This window comes from Eublepharis macularius, chromosome 4, assembly GCF_028583425.1.
Source record: "Eublepharis macularius isolate TG4126 chromosome 4, MPM_Emac_v1.0, whole genome shotgun sequence".
Classification (NCBI taxonomy): domain Eukaryota; kingdom Metazoa; phylum Chordata; class Lepidosauria; order Squamata; family Eublepharidae; genus Eublepharis; species Eublepharis macularius.
The window spans coordinates 110335299-110357023 of record NC_072793.1 but is presented as its reverse complement, the minus strand read 5'-3'; the positions used below and the strand labels follow the sequence as shown (position 1 = coordinate 110357023).

At 43.9% G+C, this 21725-nt stretch overlaps 1 protein-coding gene across 3 annotated transcripts in view; it reads left to right on the top strand.

Moving 5' to 3' along the window:
* Nucleotides 1–21725, top strand: part of IQSEC1 (IQ motif and Sec7 domain ArfGEF 1) — a 166437-nt gene that overhangs the window by 68026 nt on the left and 76686 nt on the right. For all 3 annotated transcript variants that reach the window (XM_054977287.1, XM_054977288.1, XM_054977289.1), the window contains exons 6-7: nt 1333–1499; nt 10909–11048. In XM_054977287.1, coding sequence (XP_054833262.1) covers nt 1333–1499; nt 10909–11048 — 307 coding nt within the window. The remainder of the gene's footprint in view (nt 1–1332; nt 1500–10908; nt 11049–21725) is intronic.

Genomic DNA, 21725 nt, shown 5'->3' with positions numbered 1-21725 from the left:
ATGTTTCTTAAGTCATTGATTTTAAATTGAAACAAAAATTTGCCTGGTTTCATCTTAAATCTTTTGAAAAGAAATCTTGTTGAAGTGGAAGCATTTCCTTTCATTACATTTTGCAGTATGTTGACCTTTTAATTAAGCAGTTTAGCTTAGCTGAGCAAAGAGCATTAACTTATTAAATCCTAGACAAATGTTCTTTATCCTTGGTGGAGCATGGGAAGACATGTAATGAGTCTTCCAATATTCTAAAATAAAGGACATATCTTTAGAGGATATCATAGCTCTGTTGGCCAGAGTAGAGTCATTAGGCATATGGAAATCAGGGTACATTTAATGCTAAATACAAAATACAGCCTTCTCCATGGAGCACATAAGCATTGGCTTTTGTGCTGGGATGTATGGGTTATGACTGCTTCGTAAGAAGTCAGAGAGTAGCCATGCCAATAGAGTTCTCTTATAGTCAGTCTTTGTGAGTGTAGTGTAGTGGTTAGAGTGTTGAACTGTGGTCTGGGAAATCCAGGTTCAAATCCCTTTCTTCCCATGAAACTCACTGGATGACCTTGGGCCAGTCTCATGTGCTCTCTCTCTCTCTCTCTCTCTCTCTCTCTCTCTCTCTCTCTCTCTCTCTCTCTCTCTCTCTCTCTCTCTAACCTTCCTCACCTTGTGAGGACAAAATGGAGGAGAGGGAATCCTGTGCACTTCTGAGTCACTTGGGGGAATGGTTGCTGGGAAATCAAAACCCTTAAAGTTGCCTGTAGGCCATATGAAAATTTCAATTTGCAGTAGTCTCCAGTGGACATAGTTAGGCATGACTGGAGAATGAATGATTGTTATCCCTATCCAGTTTCTTGAATATTGCATACATTCAGGTAATTGAGACTGCCATCTTAAGCAGAGTTACTCCTTTCTAAGCCATAAACTTAAGTGTATTTTGGGTATAACTCTACTTAGGATGGCACAGTAAACCTTTTTTTTAAACAGAAGATAGTGCTTACTGATTGCACTGTTAGGCACTTATATTTCTACAAAATGTGTGAAGTTAGCGGGGCTGGGTGCACTTACTTTAATGGAGTTAGAAATAGATACTAGAAGTATCTAGAACTGCAAATTATACAAGTTGTTTGCATTATAATACTAAATCATAAGCCTGCAAGGAACTATCATCAGCAGAGAGAATGCAAGAAAATAGCAAATATTTTTAGAGCACTAAATGCATACAACACAGTGAGTACCGTTTCAGCATCCTGAATGAAACTGTTTCGTTGGTATGTTCTAAATGGTAAATCAATTAATCATTGAATCTAATGCCCACTTTGCCTCCTGTGTGTCTTGTAGCCAGAGATACTGTATCTGCAATCCAGGTGTTGTGAGACAGTTCAGAAATCCTGATACCATCTTCATCCTAGCTTTTGCAATCATATTATTAAACACAGACATGTATAGTCCAAATGTGAAACCAGAACGCAAAATGAAGCTTGAAGATTTTGTCAAGAATCTAAGAGGTAGGTATATTCTTACCATCTTTCAGAATTTAGAGACCAGAGATGTTAGTGTTTTCACTGTCTTAAAACATAATAAAACAAGTTCAGATCTTGCTAAAGCAAGAGGCATGTTCTGTATTACTTTTTTGTGATGTTTTACTAAGTGAAGACATTGAAAAAGGGGGAAGAGGCAATGCTTTAATCATTTATAATGCTGCCAGACCCATCTTCCTTTTCCAAATGGGATTGTTTCCGTGTTTCCAGATATGTTGGATGGATCTGAGAGTCATTTCCCACCCAGAACAGCAGGCTTGCTGCCCTAGTACTGGATCCAAAGACGGTTGGATGGTTCTGCGAAAGATGTTGTACTGTACAGAAATCATAAAAGTATAGTCTTGTTCTGTTCCATTGTGCAAGTTTGTGTGGTTCTGTTCTGAAAGAGAATTAACGTTACAGAACTCTGAGGAAGCTGTTAGATTGAGACTCAAGATCTGAAGAGGAAAAAAAAGTTCAAATCTGTGAAACTAATTTGGAGAGCTAGTTCTGTGGTAAAGAGATACTAAGCTGGTCTTTAATTGAACTACTAGGATCAAACCCTGGGAAAGCAGATATTTCTCCAAGAAAAAAGGCCACAAATGGCCAAGTATCTACGTTTTTGCTCAAACTGTCATCCTGGGCTAGAAAAATGACTGCTTTCCTAACCTTTGATGGCCTCATAAAACCAGAGGCCCATTGCAGGAATGAAGAAAGGTTTTCCCAAGTCAGGATTGTGAGGGGGGGGAGTGGAACCACCCTGTCTGGCAAAGGATTTAAAAGGTCTGTGTGCGTGTGTGTGTGTGTGTGTGTGTGTGTGTATGAGAGAGAGAGAGAGAGACTCAGTTAATTTAGCTAGAATGTGTTCTTTTTCTTTGTATTACCTGCAGGATCTGAGCAAATCTGTTAATGAGAGGATGTTTGGGGGGTCTTAGCCCTATGCCATTATATTTCTTTCCTGCTTAGCCCTATGCCATTATATTTCTTTCCTGCTTAGCCCGATGCCATTATATTTCTTTCCTTGCATCTTCTGCGCTCTGCATTATATACTCGAGTACAATAAAGATCTTTGTTTGGTTAATAACAACTTGGGACAAAGATTCCTCCCAATGTGCCTAAACACTTGTTCATTGCTGGCACTGCTGGTGAAAAGCAAAGCCTGACAAGTTTGGTAGTGGCAGAACTGAAGAAAAAATAGCCAAGGAAATTGTGAGTTTGCTCCCCCAGATGAAGCAAACACACCCATATTCTTCTTCTGACCATAACAGCCAGTCATTTGGGTAGATATTTCTGAATGTTGTGGTATTGAAAATCATTATTGAGGGGCTCACATCAGAAATTCAGGAACTGCTTCCCACCTTCATTCACTTAAGCATGGAAAATGTTTATTTTGAAAAGATGTTATTCCGATTGGGGGTATGCTTTCCTTGATCTTGTGGATTCAGTCTGTTCATGGAAGCACTGCATACAACCCAAGATAATCATAGTTCTTTGTACAGGCAGAAGTGGACTTGTAATCATCTAATTGCACCTTCTCCATGAAATTTTTCTGGTTATCTTTCTTATTTCCATAATTTAAAAACACATACAAAAATGCAATTTATAATGACATTTTCTTCACATTTGTCAATTCACAGATATATTTATAACATCTGTATTGATAAACTGTATTGGTAGTAACTTTATCCAAGTAAAAAAGGTACAAAAGGCATAATGACTGAGGAGGAATCTGTGGCACAGTCAAGAGTGATATAAAGGAAGTTAAAGATAACTATGCTGTTACCTGGATGGCCCAAGCTAACCTGATCTCATCAGATCTTGGAAGCTAAGCATGACCAGTCCTGGTTAGTGCTTTGATGGAGACCACTGAGAAAGGCCAGGGCTGCTATGCAGAGGCAGGCAGTGGTAAACTACCCCTGAATGTCTCTGATTTCAACTTGATGGCACTTTCTACCACCAAAGACATTCCACTGCTCTTTTGTTAATATAGATTTCATTTTACTTTGCTGAGGTATCCAATGCCAGAAGCAGTTATCCTTAATTGTTTGAACTCTTGGGTTTTTAAAAATTAAGTTTCTTGATAAGCTTGTTTCCATCATTATATATAGAAAGGAGAACCACAGAAACATGCACTGGTAACAAGGGAACAAAATTCCACCGTGATTGTCTAACTGCAAGCAATAAGAAATTGATTACACAGTATCTTGTTCACAAATCACAGTTCAAAGGCAGAAATATATAATCATTTATATTTACCTAAGGGCTCAAAAGTGTCCATAGTAGTCACCTCCGCAGTTCTTCCTAAAGTGCCAATTTAAAGTGCTCAGTGAATAAATGTTATATTAATAAATCCATACATAGACAGTATGATTAAATACATATAAAAGACTTTATTCACAAGGACCTGATACAGCTCTTTCAGACCACCATAAGTTAAAACCATTAATAATCAATTGACATAGTTCATTAAAGACACTGTAGGTAAGTCCATAAATAATCAATATTGCAATAGGTTTGATCCTTCTTGCTTTTGGTTTTCTTTTCCAAGAGAAAATATGTAGTCCCCACAGCTCCGCCCAATGAAAAGCCAGCTTGCTCCTTCGTTTCAAGCCCTTTATCAAGAATAAGCTGCAAATCTCATCAAGACTTGTGGTCGTAATGAGGATTCGGTGTTTGGAGAATCAGTGCTAAAGAATATACCTTGGGGAGCCTTGATGAAATTTGTGGCACGCTCTTGATAAAGACAGGCCGAGACAGGACAGGCAGCAGTGGACCTGGTCAGGCGACTGGTACAGCACAGTGCCTGGAAGGGTCTGGCCAGCCCCACCCTGCAGAGGCGTGCAGATTGGCCAAAGGAGCAGCCACCGGAGGAGGAAACCGAGGGGGGAAGCCCCGGATTGGGCCAGCAGCCCTCAGTCAGGCAGGAGAGGGTGAGCACTGGTCCAAGCAGGCAAGAGGGACAGTGATTCCACTGACAGTCTCCATAAAGGCCAGCCCCCATGAGCAAGATGGTGTGGGATGAGAGAGAGGAGACTGGTTGAGAGAGAGCAGAGTGTGAAGGAGGATGAGCGAGCGAAGGAGTGTATGGATAAGCAAGGGGCAGTGGTGCAGCGAGGGAGAGATTGTGCAAGGGTGCTGTATACCCCCTCCCCCCAGTTTGGAGGCCTTCCCAAAGCCTGCCGATGCTATGAGCCAAGCCCAGAAGGCATGCACCCCGCCCCCGGGCTCTGACACCCCAGCAGAGTCTGACAAATTGGTGGCGAGGGATACCCCTCGCTCCACACTGGCAATAGGGGCAATGCCAGGTCTCGTTCCCCAGCCTCTGCCCTTTGCACTGGCATGCCTGGGGCTAAAGAAAGACATAGAGTCCCACCTGGAGATCTTTGAGCAGAGGGCTGAAACGGCCTGGTGGCCAAAGGCTCAGTGGCCCTATATTCAGGGACCTTACCTGACCAGTGGGGTGCAAGCCACCCTATGGGCCCTGCCAAAGGAACAGGTGGCCAGCTATGACACTCTCAAAGCGGCCAGCCTGGACAGGTAGAAAGTCTCAGAGGAAACCTTCTGACAGTGCTTTCGCTCACGGACTTGGTGCACAGGAGATCATCCCCACTTGGTCGCGGTCGAGCTATGAGAGCTAGCCACCCACTGGCTCATTTCCAAGACACCAGGAGAGATGGCCGTCGTGGAAAAGGTGGTGGCCAAACTGGTGCTGCAGATCGTCTCGGCCAAAATGCAAGCCTGGCTTCTCAGGAACAAGTCCACCGATCTAAAGGTCCTAGTGGCTCACCTGGAGAACTTTGTCATGGCTGAGGCCACCAGCCAGTACCTGAACACTGCCATTGTGGGGCAGCCAAACCAGCTACCAGACTGTGACCTGCCCTACTTGGACACTCCTCTCCTGGCAGAGCACAAAGCCGGGTGGAAGGTCAATCCACCCACCCACATTCTGGTGGCAGAGGGAGTTGAGGAGAACCCCAACAACTCCCAGCCGAGTCCTTCCATGGAGCCACAAAGGGCAGCATGGGTAATAGATCCTGCCTTCTACCAGGTGCAAGGAGACAACAACTATCTCCAGTGGCTTCGTGACGCCATGGCCATAAACAAGGGCTGGATCCTGGATGCCCAGTGAGCCACCCACCTCCTGAGTATTGAGAAGGAGGGAAGTGTATGGCTGCAGTTGGTGAAGACCCCAGGGGGCCACGGGGAGGCCCGACAGCTCCTTGTCCTTGCAGGCTACAGAGACAAGGTCCTGTGCTTCGCCCACGGGTACACCTGGTCTGGCCACCAGAGTGCTGCCAAAACTCTGGCCAAGATTCTGAACCATTTTTTTCTGACCCTCCATGGCCACTGATGTGAAAGCCCACTGCAGGTCCTGTCAGGTGTGCCAGCAGGTCTTTGCCTGGCTCCCAGTGAGGGCCCCCCTCGCGATGCTGCTGTTGATCCCAACCCCCTTCCATTGGATCATCATGGACTTTATAGGGACCCTCTCACATACTGTGGGGATTCTGATTTGCGCTGGTGATGGTGGACTATGCCACCCAATTCCCGGAAGCCATACCTCTTAACACGATGCAGACAGCCGTGGTAGCCAAGGCCCTCATGTGATTCCTCTCCATGGTGGACTTGCCCTCTGAGATCCTAACTGATTAGTGGACTTCTTTCTGGGCAACCCTGATGCACCAGTTCTGCCAGATCCTGGGGATCCACCAGATGCTCACCTCCACATACCACCCTCAAACTGACAGCCTGGCTGAGTGTTTCAACCAGGCTCTGAAGGAGGTCCTACGGAAACTGGTGCATGACCATTCAAACCAGTAGGATCTGTGCCTGGACCCTCCCCTCTTCGCGATATGTGAGACACCCCAGACCTCAACAGAATTTAGCCTCTCTGCAGTGGTGTATGGGTGATGCCCCAGAGGTTGCTGGACCTGCTAGGGGAGCTGTGGGCAACTGTCCCAAGGGCTTCGCCCCCCCCCCAGCTGATGAGTATGTGCAGCACCTGAAGGAGCGGGTGGAGTGGACTCAGGAGGAAGTATTCCACTACCTGGCTGCCACACAGAAACAGCAGAAAGCACACTACACTTGTGCAAGGGCCTTTGCTCTGGGTTACAGCATCCTGGTGCAGTGATTGGCTTGCCCTGGGGATGAGTAGGACTCCTGACATGGCCCCTACATGGTAACTCAAGTCCTTGGACCCCTCACATACGAGGCACAGTGCAGAACCCGGTGGCGGAATCTCAAGTCTCTACATGTAAACCTGCTTAAACGGTGGCTTGAGTGAGGCATTAGGAAATGCCAGCTGGCGAACAACCAACTGGACCTCCCCAGGGGTGAGTTACCCTGGACGGCTGAGGTGCCCAAGGTAGAGGCACCTCAACTGGACCCCCATCTGACAATGGAGTAGCAGTCCCAGCTAGGGGAAATATGGAACTGCACCCTGGTGGAGAGATGATGGGAGACACAATGCTGGCCCTGCACAACATCCCCACCGAGCCAGGGCATGGGGCGTGTGCATCATGGCAACCTGTTCCTCAGAAACAATGGGAAGCGCTCATGAAAGAGAGCAATTGAACTGCCCCACAGCACCTGGCAGTGTCCTATCATCCTCATGCCAAAGCCCAATGGGATGGAACACTTTTGTATGGACTACCAAGTGCTCAACCAGGTAGCACAGTTTGACACCTGCCCCATGCACCAGGCCAATATCCTGATAAACCACCTGGGGCAGTGCACTACTTGTCAGCCCTCGATCTGACAAAAGGGTACTGGCAGGTGCCCATCTGGCTGGAAAATCAGGAAAAGACTGCTTTTGCGACCCCCCCCCCAGGGACTCTTCCAGTTTTGGAGGATGCCCTTCGGCCTCCACAGGGTAGCCATGACCTTTCAGTGCCTGACGGACCATTGCCTGGCAAGGTGCCAAGCCTTTGCCCTCGCATATATACATGATTGGGCATCCCACTTACAACACTTTGAAATGGTCCTCGGTGTGCTACGATGAGTGGAGCTGCGAGCCAACCCCAAGAAGAGCCACATTGGGTTCCATGAGCTGCAGTAACTTGGCTTGGTAGTGGGGTAAGGACAGTTGAAGCCCCTGCCAGACAAGATGACGGTCTTGTTCACTGCTTCCTAGGCCTGTTAGGCTACTATAGGCTCTTTATCTCCCACTTTGCCTCCAAGGCAGTGCCCCAATGGACTGCCTAAGAAAGAGGATGCCCAACCACGTCCATTGGACCCCCAAACAGGAAGCTGCCTTCCACGAACTCCGTACGACCCTGACAACAAATTCCACCCTATAGAGCCCCAATCTCGACCACCCGTTTACCCTCTACACCAATGACTCAGACATAGGCCTGGTGGCAGCCTGAGCCCTAGGGCTCACCTAGACACACTGCTGCCATCGACAGCCAAGACAGGCAGCAGCTGACCTGGTTGGGCAGTCGGTCCAGCACAATGCCTGGAAGGGCCTAGCCAGCCTCACCCTGCAGAGGAACACAGATTGGCTGAAAAAGCAGCCGCAGGAGGAGGAAACCAAGGGGGGGAGGACTCAGATTGAGCCAGCAGTCCTCAGGCAGGCAGGAGAGGCCAAGAAATGGTCTGAGCAGATGAGAGGGGAGGGGATCCCACCAGATGGTCTTCATAAAGGCCAGCTCCCACAAGCAGGACAAGGTGGGATGAGAGAGAGGAGAGTAGTCAAGAGAGAGTGGAGAGTGAAGGAAGATGAGTGAGCGAACAAGTGTACAAACAAACAAGGAGCATAGTGTTGCAGTGAGGGAGAGAGGGTGCAAGGGTGCTGTATACCTCCCCTCCTCCCCCCAGTTTGGAGACCTGCCCGAAGCCTTCCGACGCTATGAGCCAAGCTCAGAAGACATGCCCCCCCAGGCTCCAATGCCCCGGAGGTGGCGCCTGACAGCATTCTAGTGTTGTCTCCTACTCTTTTTTCCAGACCTCGTTTATGGCCATTTTCCTGTTATTTAAAGCACAACTGCAGTGCCTTTGAGTTTGCACAGGCAAAGCACTATTGAGCTTTCCCAGAACTACAGGCCTATAAATATTCTACATTTATTTTGCAGCAAATTTCTCCACTTAATTTGTAATTCCATGTTCACTCATAGTAGAGAAGGCCCAGTGGTAGAACAATTCCTTTGTATACAGAAGGTCCAAGCTTCATTGAAAAGGATCAGGTGATGTGAAAGTCCTTGGCCGGAAGAGTCTTGAAGAGCCACTACTAGTCAGAGCAGACAGTAATCACCACATTTATCAGATATTTGCAGGGCGGGGGAGGGGAGGTTAATTTTTGATGATTTACAGGCAACGTGATTGCTCATTAATTTTTTTTCTTAAAATTAACTGAAGATAACTAAAGTTTCCTAATTAAAGATTATTTCAGGAATGTTATGGTCATCACAAGTAATACAAGCACTAATTAAGCAAAGAAACATAAATGTTTGTAAAAAATAAAAAAGAGCAACATTTAAAGGGACAAGAAGAATCAGGAATTTTGTTGAATGAGATTGCTTCCTGCCACATAAATATATAATACAGTGTATATGGAACACAGCATTGTATTAATTTCTGGTAGAACTACAGTTTGAATTGCACTACACACCCAGATGACAGGGAAACTTTTTAGGTTTATAGGTTGGGCCACAGCTTTATTAAGAGCCTTCCTCCAATCTGCAGTATAGAGAATACATTAGTTAACTAATTCTCTACCCACAGTGTGGGAGTACTAACTTGGAAAAGACAGCCAAGGTGTTACCTCCTTGCTACTCTCCTATATATGGGCCAACTCACCCATTTCCAAGCAAAGAAGCAATTAATGTAACGCATCAGACTCTTCATAGTCCCGTATAAAACTGCTGAGGGAAGACTTATTGCTGACCTCCAAGCTCATGAACTCTTGAGTTAGGTCCACGTCTTGCCATGCCCACTAAGCCTGAGCGGTGGTCTGAGAATGTCCCTTTCATCCCCTAAATTAGTGGTCCCCAATCTGGTGCCCACTTCCTCTTTACTAAAGCATGTTTTCCCAATGCAAAAAGCTAATCCTGGCTTCCTTCCATCTCTCTTGAACAGTAAATGCTTCCGAAGGGGCCAGGAGCCATCACTTTTCTGTCTGCTAGGATCATTCAAATAGAAACAGCTATTTTCCTAATAGAAGCATGCTTGGCTTGGAACCTCTCAATGTTTAGTGATCAGACCTAGCCCCTATGGCAGCCAGTTGATGGGTGGCTCTGCCTCCCCATGGCAGCCATTTGATGGTGGTAGCACTCAGTATTTTCAAAATTCCAAAAGTGCCAATAGGCTGAACAATTCTAAGTGATGCCTCAGCATGCTCATGAAGATTGTTTTTTTTTTTTCATTTTACCGTTCCTGTCCCTGCCATACAAGGAGACAATTGCAGAAAAGGAAGGTCTGAATAGTACAAAAAAAGTATCACTGTGTGGAATCAACTGCTCTCTAGTTTCAAAAGCCACTTTAATAATAAAAATTGGGTTTGCTCCCATATCCTTTCTGTCAGTGGAGATTTACTGTGGGACCCAACATAACACATTCATGACTCTTGTTACATTCCACATCTTCCTTCTCTATGGCCACTATGTGATCATAGTGGCGGAACAAAATGGCAGCACAAAATGTTTTGCTGAAGGTAAAGGTCCAAGGACATATCTTCTGGTCGAACCTGGATTTTCTTATTTATGCCAAAATTTATCCATCCCCTTCATGCTGTTCCAGCATATTTCGTTCATCTGTTTGTAGGACTTTATTAGTCTCTATCAAATTTGTGTTCTGCGTGGTCTCCTCCCTCCCTCCCCATTCTTTTAACAAGTGTCAGACTAGAATCTGGGAGACCCAAGGTTTGAATCTCTGCTCTGCCATGGAAGCTTTCTGGGTGACCTTGAGCCAGTCATACACTGTCAGCCTAACTTTACCTCATAGGGTTGTTGTAAGGGTAAAATGGAGGAGAGGAGAATAATGTAAGCTACTTGTGTCTCCGCTGGGGAGAAAAATGGGGTATAAATGAAATAAAAGTATAAGAATTATATGCATTTTCATTTGTGGGTATGTTAAAAAATTCAAGGATTTCACATGAATACATGACATAATTATTCTAATTAACAATTAGATCCCTTATTAAAATAATAAGAATGCAACAATAATAATTTTAACATGTCAGAAGTTTAATTTTTTAATTGTAAAAGGGAGATGTTGGATCATAGCATGCAGTGACTTAGGCTTTTATATCAGAAATAGTAATAACTATAAGCAACCTTAATGCTGATAATGTAAAACTGGATTGTATCCTTGTTTTGCCCTTCATAAGAAAGTTGTTAACAATAAAATAAAATGTAGTCACTTCTGTTTGTGCACTGATAACTATTAACTTTATGTTCTGTAGGTGTTGATGATGGTGAAGATATCCCACGAGAGATGCTTATTGGAATTTATGAGAGAATCCGAAAGCGGGAACTCAAGACAAATGAGGATCATGTATCTCAGGTGCAAAAAGTTGAAAAACTCATTGTTGGAAAGAAACCGGTACGTTGGGTGAAACTTTACCCAATTCAATTCAATTCAATTCAATTCAATTCAATTCAATTCAATTCAATTCAATTCAAATACCTTTAATGGCATACAAAGATCTAAGACCGCAAACTTTACCCAGTTATATCACATATTTGAGAATTTTGAGAAAGAATTATCTATGCTTTAGGGTCAGTATTATTTCTTGAAAATTGGATTTCAGTTAAAGGGTTGTTTTTAGTCAGATAATGAAAAATTAAACAAGAAAACTCACAACCATCATGAATGAAAGTATGAAAAGTCATCATCTGCCCTCGTCTTGGCAACAACCTTTGCCTGCTTCCTTCTCTCCTTCCCACCCACCCAACTTTTATCCACCACCCATCTTCAGCTGTATTTATTATTTATTTACTTCAGTTTGGGTCAGTCACAACTCTCCGGTGCTCCACGTATCTCACAGGGGAGTGTTGTGTGGATAACTGCTCTGAGTGCGTGTTAAGTTGTCCTGAAGGGCGGTATACAAATTGAATGTTGTTGTTGTTGTTGTTGTTATTTATTCTCCACCTTTCTTCAGTTTGGGGATCCAAAGCAGTTTAAATCAGTCTCTTCTCCTCTCTTTTATCCTCACAATAACCCTGTGAGGCAAGTTAAGCTGAAAACTGGCCCAAGGTCAGGCTTGAGCTTTCATGGCAGAGAGGGGATTTGAACCTGTGTCTCACAGCTACTAGGCTGAAATTCTAACCACTACACTTCACTGGCTGCTATTGAACTGCGGCAAGCAGGCAGTCTTGGGTGAGTCATACAAGTTATATGATATCAAGACACCCCGTAGAGCAAAAAACCCTTGAAAAGGGCCCCGCCCATTCCCCTTGCCTTTTACTGACAGAAATCAAGGCTGGCAATGCTATTGTGGTTGTCTAACATCAGCACTGGGGGCATTTGTTTCTTAAAACTATAGGTTCTTTTTCTGTTATTTGGAAGGGTTAAAAAAAACATTGGTTTTTTGTTTGTTTTTTAGATTTCAGCTTTTTCTGCAAACCTGGGGCATTTTTCAGGTTTGTAGAAAGATCTGTCTTCTCTGTTCATGGCTTCATTCTTCAGATTTAAATATCCACAGATTTAGCCATGTTGAGAATTAGATATATTGTTACCTCTGTTATTACAGCAAATTAATATATGTATTTGGCATGGTGTATTTTTGTCAGCTTAAATAATAAAAAGTGTCCTTGTTTGCAGAAGAAAATATGTTTTGTTTTTCAAACCCCTGGTCACCAAAATTTGGTGAGTGATTTTGTCATATGCCAACATCTAGTAAGCCAGCAATTTAAGGAAAGGAGCAGTGCAGGACTTCAGTTGATGAACTTCACAGATATATTGTCGAAGGCTTTCGACAACAAATCCACAACAACCAACTTCACAGAGTTTGGCAGCAGCTAGTAAAAATCTAGTAAATTCTTTAAAGGACAATATATATTTTTCCAGTCACAATTGAGAAGCAAGGTTTAGATAGAAAAAAAGATAGTGACTTCTTTAAGTTTGTCTGTGACTTGTTTCCAGGAAAAGTAGGTGGTACAGAGGACCACCACATATGAAAGTACTCACCAGTTTCTCCACTTCACTGTTCTATATGTCTTCTTAATGGTTTGCTTACCTGAAGTGAGGCACTGAACTATTGAGATAGAACTTTAAATGCATAAATGACCAGCAGGAAGTCTAAAATTTACATGACTGTGCTGAATGTAAATTATTCTAATTGACTTTAGTAGCTTCCCTTGCAATTTTGTCATCAAGGCTCTTCCAAGATTTTGAAAGTCACAAGGGGCTGCTGGGTCAGTGGAAGGGTGGAAAAGATCCGCTTCTTCTGGCACCTCTGATCTTGCTATTGGTAGAATCCATACTAAATTGTCTAGTATGGCTAATGAGTATCCTAAAAAATTCAGATTTCTTACTTTAATAAGAAATATTCTCAGTTTTGTAGCCATGTGTATATAGTATATCGTATCTTCTAAAAGGCTGTGGGACTCGAAGTAGTCTACTTCTGCATTCTGTTGTGTCTTCCTGCTCTTGGCATTTTTACCTAGTCATAAACACTTAACTTAACCTTTCCCTGGAACTTATTTGTTTTTCTGCCTTTACTTCTCCTTATCAAAAATAATTCTGACCTTTTTTTTTTACAATAAAATTTGTTGGGGGAAATACTTTTTTGCACCTATTGCAGAATATTGCAAGACATTTACTATACATATGTACTCATATTCCAGTGCCTACTGGGACAAAAAGCCCTGTCTCCTTCCAGCAGCCTTTGTGAACAGCTGTGTTACTGTGTTTCTCCATAATAGGTAGGCATATATTAGGGGTAGCCATGAACAATGAAGAGATGAACCTGAGTAAGGCGGTTGGCGGGGGGTGTTTTAGTTTTTCCTCTCCTGGCACTTGGAACACAATAGGCCATTGAAATACCGGTCTCCGCTGTATATGGCTTTAACTCTTCTACAGTACCCACTTCTACAATACCCAGACAATGTTGAAGCATTGATCAGTCTAGCTAACTGTTGTGTCCTCTGACTAACAAGAGCAGTCCAAGATCTCTGACTGAGGTCTCTTTCATCCATCAAGATGAGTAGCTGTGTTAGTCTTGTCTGTAGCAGTAGAAAAGAGCAAGAATCCAGTAGCACCTATAAGACTAACAAAGAAGTCACATATTTTGTTAGTCTTATAGGTGCTACTGGATTCTTGCTCTTTCATCCATGTTACCTTTCAACTACAATTTTCCTTCTAGATTTATACCTATGCCTTCTAGATTTATACCAGCCTAGAGATCTTGGTAGATGCATATCTGGGCATTAAAAAGGTAACTATTTGTTCTGAAATTGTGTCGTCTCCCCCATAAGGTTTTTTCTAGAACACAAAGTGGGCTTCAACACCTCTTATGTGTAAGGTAAAATGGTTCACTTCTAAAATCTCTCTTCCCCACATTCTACCTTAACCCCAACTAGAGAAAAGCAGCACAAAGAAAGAGGCCCCACCAAACATTGGAGATATTGCAAGACTTTGAGAAAAAAGAATGACAGTTGTGTGGCAGTCATTGTAAGTCTCTTTCTACATGCTGTTGTCTTTCTAGACTTGATATGCAGAGGAGATGGATTTGAAAATAGTCTTGTTATATTTTAACCTGTTTTCAAACTTTTCTGAGATGAACCGCTGGATATTGTAGAAGTGTTATTGCTGTATATGTTGGAAAGTGGTACTTCAAAAAGCAGAACTAAGAAGTATACCCAATTCTCAGCATGGCCCCATTGTGGATATTTAAATCTGGAGTTTAGGACCATGAACAGACAACCTAGATCTTTTTTACAAATCTGAGAAAAATACAGGTGTAACAGACAGGACTGGTTCCAGCCCCGCCTCTCCTGAGAACCAACCAATGAAAGCGGGCAGAGTGCTGGTCCAGTGAGAGTTGATGGAATCCATTGGAGGGAATGAGAGGAGAAGGAGAAGAGTTTTGGATGCTGCTAAAGGAAGCAGCAGAAAGATCGCTGGCTGTTAATCTGTTCTGTTACACCATAATCATTCCCTGTTTAACCATAATATATATGAGTTTAAACACATTCACTGCTATGTTCCATCTTGTAAATAAAAGTTACAAGATTGTTTTCTGTGCAATCCAACATGGGACTGCGCATGCGCAGGCCTGCTAATTGATAGGTTTTTAAGCTAAAGTCTGCTAGGGGGCACCCGCCTCTCAGTGCGCATGAGCAGGCTTTCCCGCCGAAACAGCACCAGGATGTGGCACTCCCGACCCTCTAGTTCGTTTTTTGCCATTGACCGGGAAGGTTCTTCCTCATTCCGCTCGTGTTAAAAAGGGATCTGGAAGATTGAAAGAGTGAGATCGTTGTTATGGGTGATACAGCTCTGTTTAAGAAATGTGCGACCTGCGCAACAAAAATGATGAAGACAGATGGACAGTCTGGAATGTTTGGGGGAAGACCACGATGTACAGGCCTGCGAACATTGCAGGAGTTTCATTCCCAAAGCCAGAACTGAGACGGCCAAAAGACTTAAGGCGCTGTTATGGAGCACACCGTGAAGACCTCCAATACCCCAAAAATTCTTTCCTCATCTTCTTCAGGTAAGGGAGTGAGTCCCTCCTCTGAACAGGTTTCTATGATTCCCATGTAGTCAACTTGGATCTAGCACCCATCCCATCACTCAACGGCTTCCTCCTTGGATCCAACTTGGAGTCAATCTCAGCTCCAGACACCAGAGGCTCAAGGTGTATCTGAGATTGCTTGGACCCATACACCTTCAAAGTCATCCACGAGATCCGACCCAATGGTGTCCGCTGTTCCTATGAAAAAGAAGAGGCAGTCAGAATCCACCCATCTGAAACTGAAGGAGTCGCTGACTTCGAAGACCACGGAACCGAGGTTGGATCCGAAAGGCTTGGATTCGAGGAGGTCAGATCTGTAGGGCTCGGATCCAAAGAGGTTGTGCTCAAAGATCTCAGATCCAAAGAGGTCAGCCCAGAGATCCAAAGGGCTCAGATCCAAGAAGGCTTGATATAGCATCAACTTTGGAGTTCTCACAGCCTCCATATAAAAAGGCAAAGTGCAAGACTAAGCACATTGAACCGATCTTGGGAGGACAGACCCCCGAATGCCATCCATTCATTCAAGGTCCCCATCACACCATTCCTCAGCAGAGGAGGGCGAGTTACAGGAAGGATTCCTGTCTGATAACCCTTGGCAGTCTGCTCCAGAGTATGGTCAACATTACTTGAGATCTGACAGGCCACGCTCAAGGCCATCCAAGTACGAGCTAGATCTTGGAGACCCTTATCGCACGCACTCGATAGCACCGGGATTTGAGTTCTTTGAGGAGCATAGGGGATCCAGATCTCCTTATGGCATCCCAGAATCTGTTATATCCTACTAATTCTCAGACAGAAGCTGGGAACAGAGTCCCAGTCCTGTGTCTGACCCCACTCTGGACAAAGCACTTATTGGATCTTACCAAGTCTCTCCTAATGAGGACTATTGCTTGAATTCTGAGCAACTTCTGAGGATGGCTTGCTCACTAGACATAGAGGTGGCTGTGGTTGATCTTAAGCCCAAAGACAAAATCTTCTATGTATTTCTCCCTTTTCCGCTAATTGCAAGGGTAGTCAGCAAGATTCAGAGGGACCAGCCACACATTATTTTAATAACACCATTTTGGCCCAGACAACCATGGTTCCAACATATAATGCATTTGTCTCAGTGTCAATGTCATCGCTTTGGGTTAGACACTGACCTACTGACACACGACAGGGTATGGTTTCATGACCTAACAGCTTGGCACATAGTGGGACAGGGACCCTCTCTACGAGGGTAACGGACATTTAACGCTAGGAGGTTGAATACAAGAAAATCTTATGCGTTCAAATGGAACAGGTTCGCACACTGGGTCTCTCAGAAGGACTTAGACCCTCCAGATATCTTAAATGTCTATTATCACTCAAGAATGAGGGCCTCTCCAATTCCTCCATTAAGGTCTTCCTCGCTGCTATCTCGGCGTTTCATCCGAGGATTGACGGGAAAATGGTATTCTCCCACAGTATTCCTAGGTCATTTCTCAAGGGCCTTTAAAATTTGTTCCCACCAGTTGCAAGGATCCCCAACCTGCAGCCTTCGGGCTGCATGCGGCCCCCAAGCTCTTTCTGTGCGGCCCTCCAACCTGCTTGTTTGCTGCTATCACCCTCAAGGCATTTTCCCTCAGACCCACACTATTCTTTCTACTTCAAGACGCACCACCTATTGCTGTTCTTCCTTTCCCTTTCTTGCCAAAAACATAATAGCAATATTATTTTTTCTGGTCTCCACGGTTCCTTCTGCCATCCCCCACTTGGTCTTATCCTCCATACTAGCTTTTTGGCCATTTTGGGTGCTTTGCTGGCTACCCATCCTGCTCAGCTTTTGCACTCTCCCTCTCCATGCCTTACTGTGTTGAAGGCTATATATGTGTATAAAGAAGCTCTGTGAAAGGGTACAGAAGATGACTTTTGCAGAAAAAAAGTGGGAAAAGGACAGTAAAAGAGCTGGTGTTTTCCAAAAAAAAAAAAAGGATACAAAGTGTTTTTCGTACTGAACTTTTCTAGAGGCTCCACCCATCAAGGCTCTTCCAAGTGGCTTCCAAGGTTACTGGTGGGGTCGCTGCTGCAGGCAAAAGCATTCTTCCTTCTTCAGCAAGAGCTGGTTGCTATGACTTTTTGCCTTGCTTGCTTCTGCTTCTCCTCCCCCACCCACTACAGCTAGGAGTTTTCTCATGCATCTGTGATTGGAGGAGCCAATGAGTAGCCCCTTGGGTTGAGCGGGAAGGAGTACTCCCTTAGCAGGGAAGCTTATGGAATCCCCCTTCCCACATCTTCCAGCCAAGTTCCCCTCCACCTGGCTGCCATTTTGCTTCTCATGATTGAGGCTTGGTTGGCAGGCAGTGATGTGTACGTGCACCCCGCATATAATTTGAAGCCAATTTAATGTCATATCTTCTGCTCCAGGTGGGAGGCTGCCCTTTCATTCACTCTTTCTCTCTATCTACCCTTTTTGGGGGGACCCCCAAAGTATTAGCATGTGTAGATTTAAACCTCAAAGCGATGTGTTTAAGAAATAACTCTCATAGTATTCAATGTACTTAGGATTGCAACTCTGCCATCTGGTAGGTCAGATTTATAATCCATTTTTTAAACATTCTTCTTTGCCTGTGCATATGGCCCAGTGCTCCTGAGAACCCTGTGATTTTCTGCTTCTTCTCTTCTTTGCCATGGTTGAAATGAAACCCCCCAGCTAATAGCAGCTAGAGTGCAGTGAGTTTGATGGGAAAGGGACGAGTTAGACCCCTAAAACTATATTTTTCATATTTTTATTTATTCAAGGATAATATTGAAAGTCTGCAACTGCTGCTTTGCTAAAAATTCTGTAAGATGTCTGCGAAAGACAGTTCTGTTTCAAAGAAACAAAAAACTGCAGAAGAGCACCAAGTCTTTAATGACAAATGGACTACTGAGTACTTTGTTTTAAACAAGGATAAAGCACTTTGCCCGATATGTCTTGAAACTGTCTCAGTATTAAAGAAGTACAATGTTGAATCCTTTCACAAGAGCTACTCAATGTATCAAGGATATATTTCACACTCAAGGGTTAATGCGCCATTTCCGAGGAGTCGCCACAATCGCAACAGATTCGGCTTGGCAACCGTGCATTTCACACTGTCCGAGGAGTTTCAAATTGGTGTCCTGCATTTTGTTTTACAAGTCCCGGGTTTGTTGCACGCTTTGTGGGCTTTGGAATTCACGTCACCTTTTTAAAAAAAATTAAGTTTGCACATGCGTTGTAACTTTATGATGTCACCACTTGAAACCCCACCCCTCCCTATGCACATCATTACTGCATCTCCATGCAGCTATTTTCGCACCCTAACTTTTCACGTTTGAAAATAGCGCTGAGGGGTGTTGAGAGAGCTGATTGTTCCTGCCCAGCAAATTTTCTCAGCTTCACAGCAGAGAGATGCTCTATACATGCTGAAGAGATGCAGTTTGCAGTTTAAGATTGAATTGTTGATGGTGGTTCTGACAAGGGACTCCTGATGAAGCAGAGGGAAACAAGTTGGACATCAGCCGGCCCCTTGTTGAGTCCATGCCAGACATGGGCTTTGATATCTTCTCATCCACCTGAAACATACAACTAGACTTTATGAATAGCCTTGTGTACACCAACAAAAATTATTAGCCTTGTGTGCACTAGCGAATATCATGCTGCATTTTCTTAGGTTCTATACCCAATTGATGAGACTTCTGTACATCAAAGATGGGGATTTGAGCTATTAAAAGTATTTAATAAATATTCATTTTGGAGCTGTCGCTATTATAGCTGTGTTAAAATTGTCTTTGTGAAAATTACTAAAATGTGTATTATTCACTGTATGGATTGTAAGTTATTGTTCTGTATTTTGGAATAGATTGTTTAATATTTATATTGAGGTTCACTGAGCACAGAATATACGAACAAATATTTACTTTAGTGTGGTAATTATTGATTTGGATCCTCAAGTGTGGTTTCCACTGTTGGTTTGCAGCAAATTTTCTGGGCACCATTGGTCTCACATGATCATGTGAACCCTGAATGGATGGAGTGTGGTGATCTTTTTGGAGAAAGACTCCTCATCTTTGTTTGACTGCCATTTTAATGCTGGAACATTACTGTCCTTTAGAAATATAAAAAAAAAATTACAGAAAAAGCTGACAGGGTTCTGAGGAGGGTGAGTTTTATTAGATCCACACAGACTAATGAGCTTAAGGAAAAGGAGAGGGTGGTGTGGAGAAGCAAACAGCTCAAATGTGATGACGGAAGCTTAAGAGGAAGCCATAGCAGCAGGATGCAGGGGCGGAGGGGGACGTAAGGATAGGAGCCAGAAGAGAGGAGAGGCTGAGTGGAGGATTTGCCGGAGGGAAAGTCTCCCATGCCCTTTGCTCATTCTCAGCCTTCCGCCCTCCTTTGCTCCCGGCTGCACATAATCCCTGGTTCACAAACTCGCCGGCACTGGCAAGGGCAAGAGGCAGCTGAGTGGAGATTAAAGTTGGCTCAGCCCCAGACCATACACCAAGCACCTCACGTTTTGCACAGCTGAAGCTCTCCCCTCCCCCACCACCAGGGCTGTCTGCTAAGCCAAGCCTGAGTCCTTTGGGGGCGTTGCTCAGACAGAGGCTCTGGGGCACAGAGGGTGAGTGTGCGCACTTGCACCCCACAACCCCTGCCCTACCCGCCTCCCTCCCGCTTTGTGCTCTGCTTTCCCTGTTTGGGCCAGGCCAGGTGGGCACCTGGCTCTCTGCTGCCAGCCAGTCAGGCAGACCAGGATGCTTTGCCGCACAGCCACCAAATACTGAAACATTAAAAAAGGGGTCAGGGAGCTGAGGAGAGAGGGTGTGGTCAGATCTGCACAGACCAGTCAGCTCCCGAGGAAAAGAAGGGGGGAGAGAAGCAAAAAGTGGACAAAAGTCTTCACACTGACATTAATTGGGCCAGCTGCGAGTTGGCAGCGGGTTCAAAATAACTTCATGGTATGTCTGCAGGGAGGGGAAAAGGGGATACCATGGACTAAGAGCGGCACTGCGTCCCATGAGTAGCTTGCAAGTGTGAAAACTGCAAACATGGGACATGAAACAGGTGCGGAAACGCTGTAAAGTACGAGTGTGAAAAGTCTCAAGGAGAAGTGCAAGTGAACAAGATCAATTCTCTTCAAAAATTCAATGTTTTTGCAGCAAAATAGTTTAGAAAGCACATTGAGGAGAACCTGTCTACGAGGGCCAGCTATCATGTTGGTAAACATATTGCTGAGAGTGGAATTTAACAAATTCACTGGTGGTGAATTTGTTAAAAAGTGCATGGTTAAAGTAATGGAGGAAATGTGCCCCGATAAGGTATCTTGTGTTAGTTGTGTCAGTTTATCTGCATCTACAATCACCAGGCATGTTGAAGAACTAGGAGTAGAGCTACATGTCACTGATTGCCAAGGCAAAAAGTTTTGATTTTTGTTCTTTGGCATTAGATGAGAGTAATGACATTATAGATGCTACTCAACTACTAATATTTATCAGGGGGATAGATTCCAGCTTCAGAATTATTGCAGAGTTTGAAGGTGTGTGAATCAGTAGAAAATCTTGGTCTGAGTTGGGATAAATTGAAAAGCATCACAATTGATGGTACAAGAAATATGGTGGGAAGTAAAAGTGGTGTAGATGCAAGAATCAATGAAGAGATATTGAAATTAAACAGTATACTTCCCATGCAATTTCACTACATGGTCCATCAGTAATCCTTGTGTAGTAAGATTCTTCAGTGGGAAAATGTGATGTATATTGTTGTCTCCAGCATTAATTACATCAGGCATCATGGCCTTATTCATCGTCAGTTTCAAAATTTTCTCTCAGAGATAGATGCAGAATATGAAGACATATTGTACCATGCAGAAGTCAGCGGGTTTAGCAGAGGCAAAGTCCTCAAATGTTTTTTCGTCATGAAGTTGATGTCTTTCCCAAGGAGAAAGGAGAAGGTCAAGAAGTACTTTCTGACCCTGGATGGACTTTTAATTTGGCTTTCTTAACTGATATCAGAGAGCATCTGAACACATTGAATCTAAGGTTGCAGGGAAAAGGAAAGTTTGTGTGTGATGTGTATTCTGAACGGAAAGTTTTTGAAGCAAAACTAAACATTTTTGTGAAGCAAATTAGTGAAAGACATTTGCTGCAGGCACGTTTATAGTCTTTGGCACCACATTCATCTGAACAAACTTATTCCAAGATAAAAATTGTGAACTCCAAGTGTAGGTCAAGACTTACAGATGAACATTTGCATGACATTTTAAGGGTGTCTGTCACAAACCTTGACTTGGACATTAATGCCTTGGTTAACAGAAAATAGCCACAGGAATCACACTGACTAGGTAAGCATGTGTAGTTAGATAAAAGGATTCAATGGTAAAATATTGTTCCCAAATGGATTGCATTCAAGTTAACATTTCTTCATTGATCTCTGAATGTTTACTGTTGATCTAAATAGATAGGTTAATAATTTTGTTACATTTTGATTTAAGCTGTGGCCCTCTTTAGGCACTGGGCACTCTAATGTGGCCCTCGTGTGCCAAAAGGTTGGTGACCCCTGA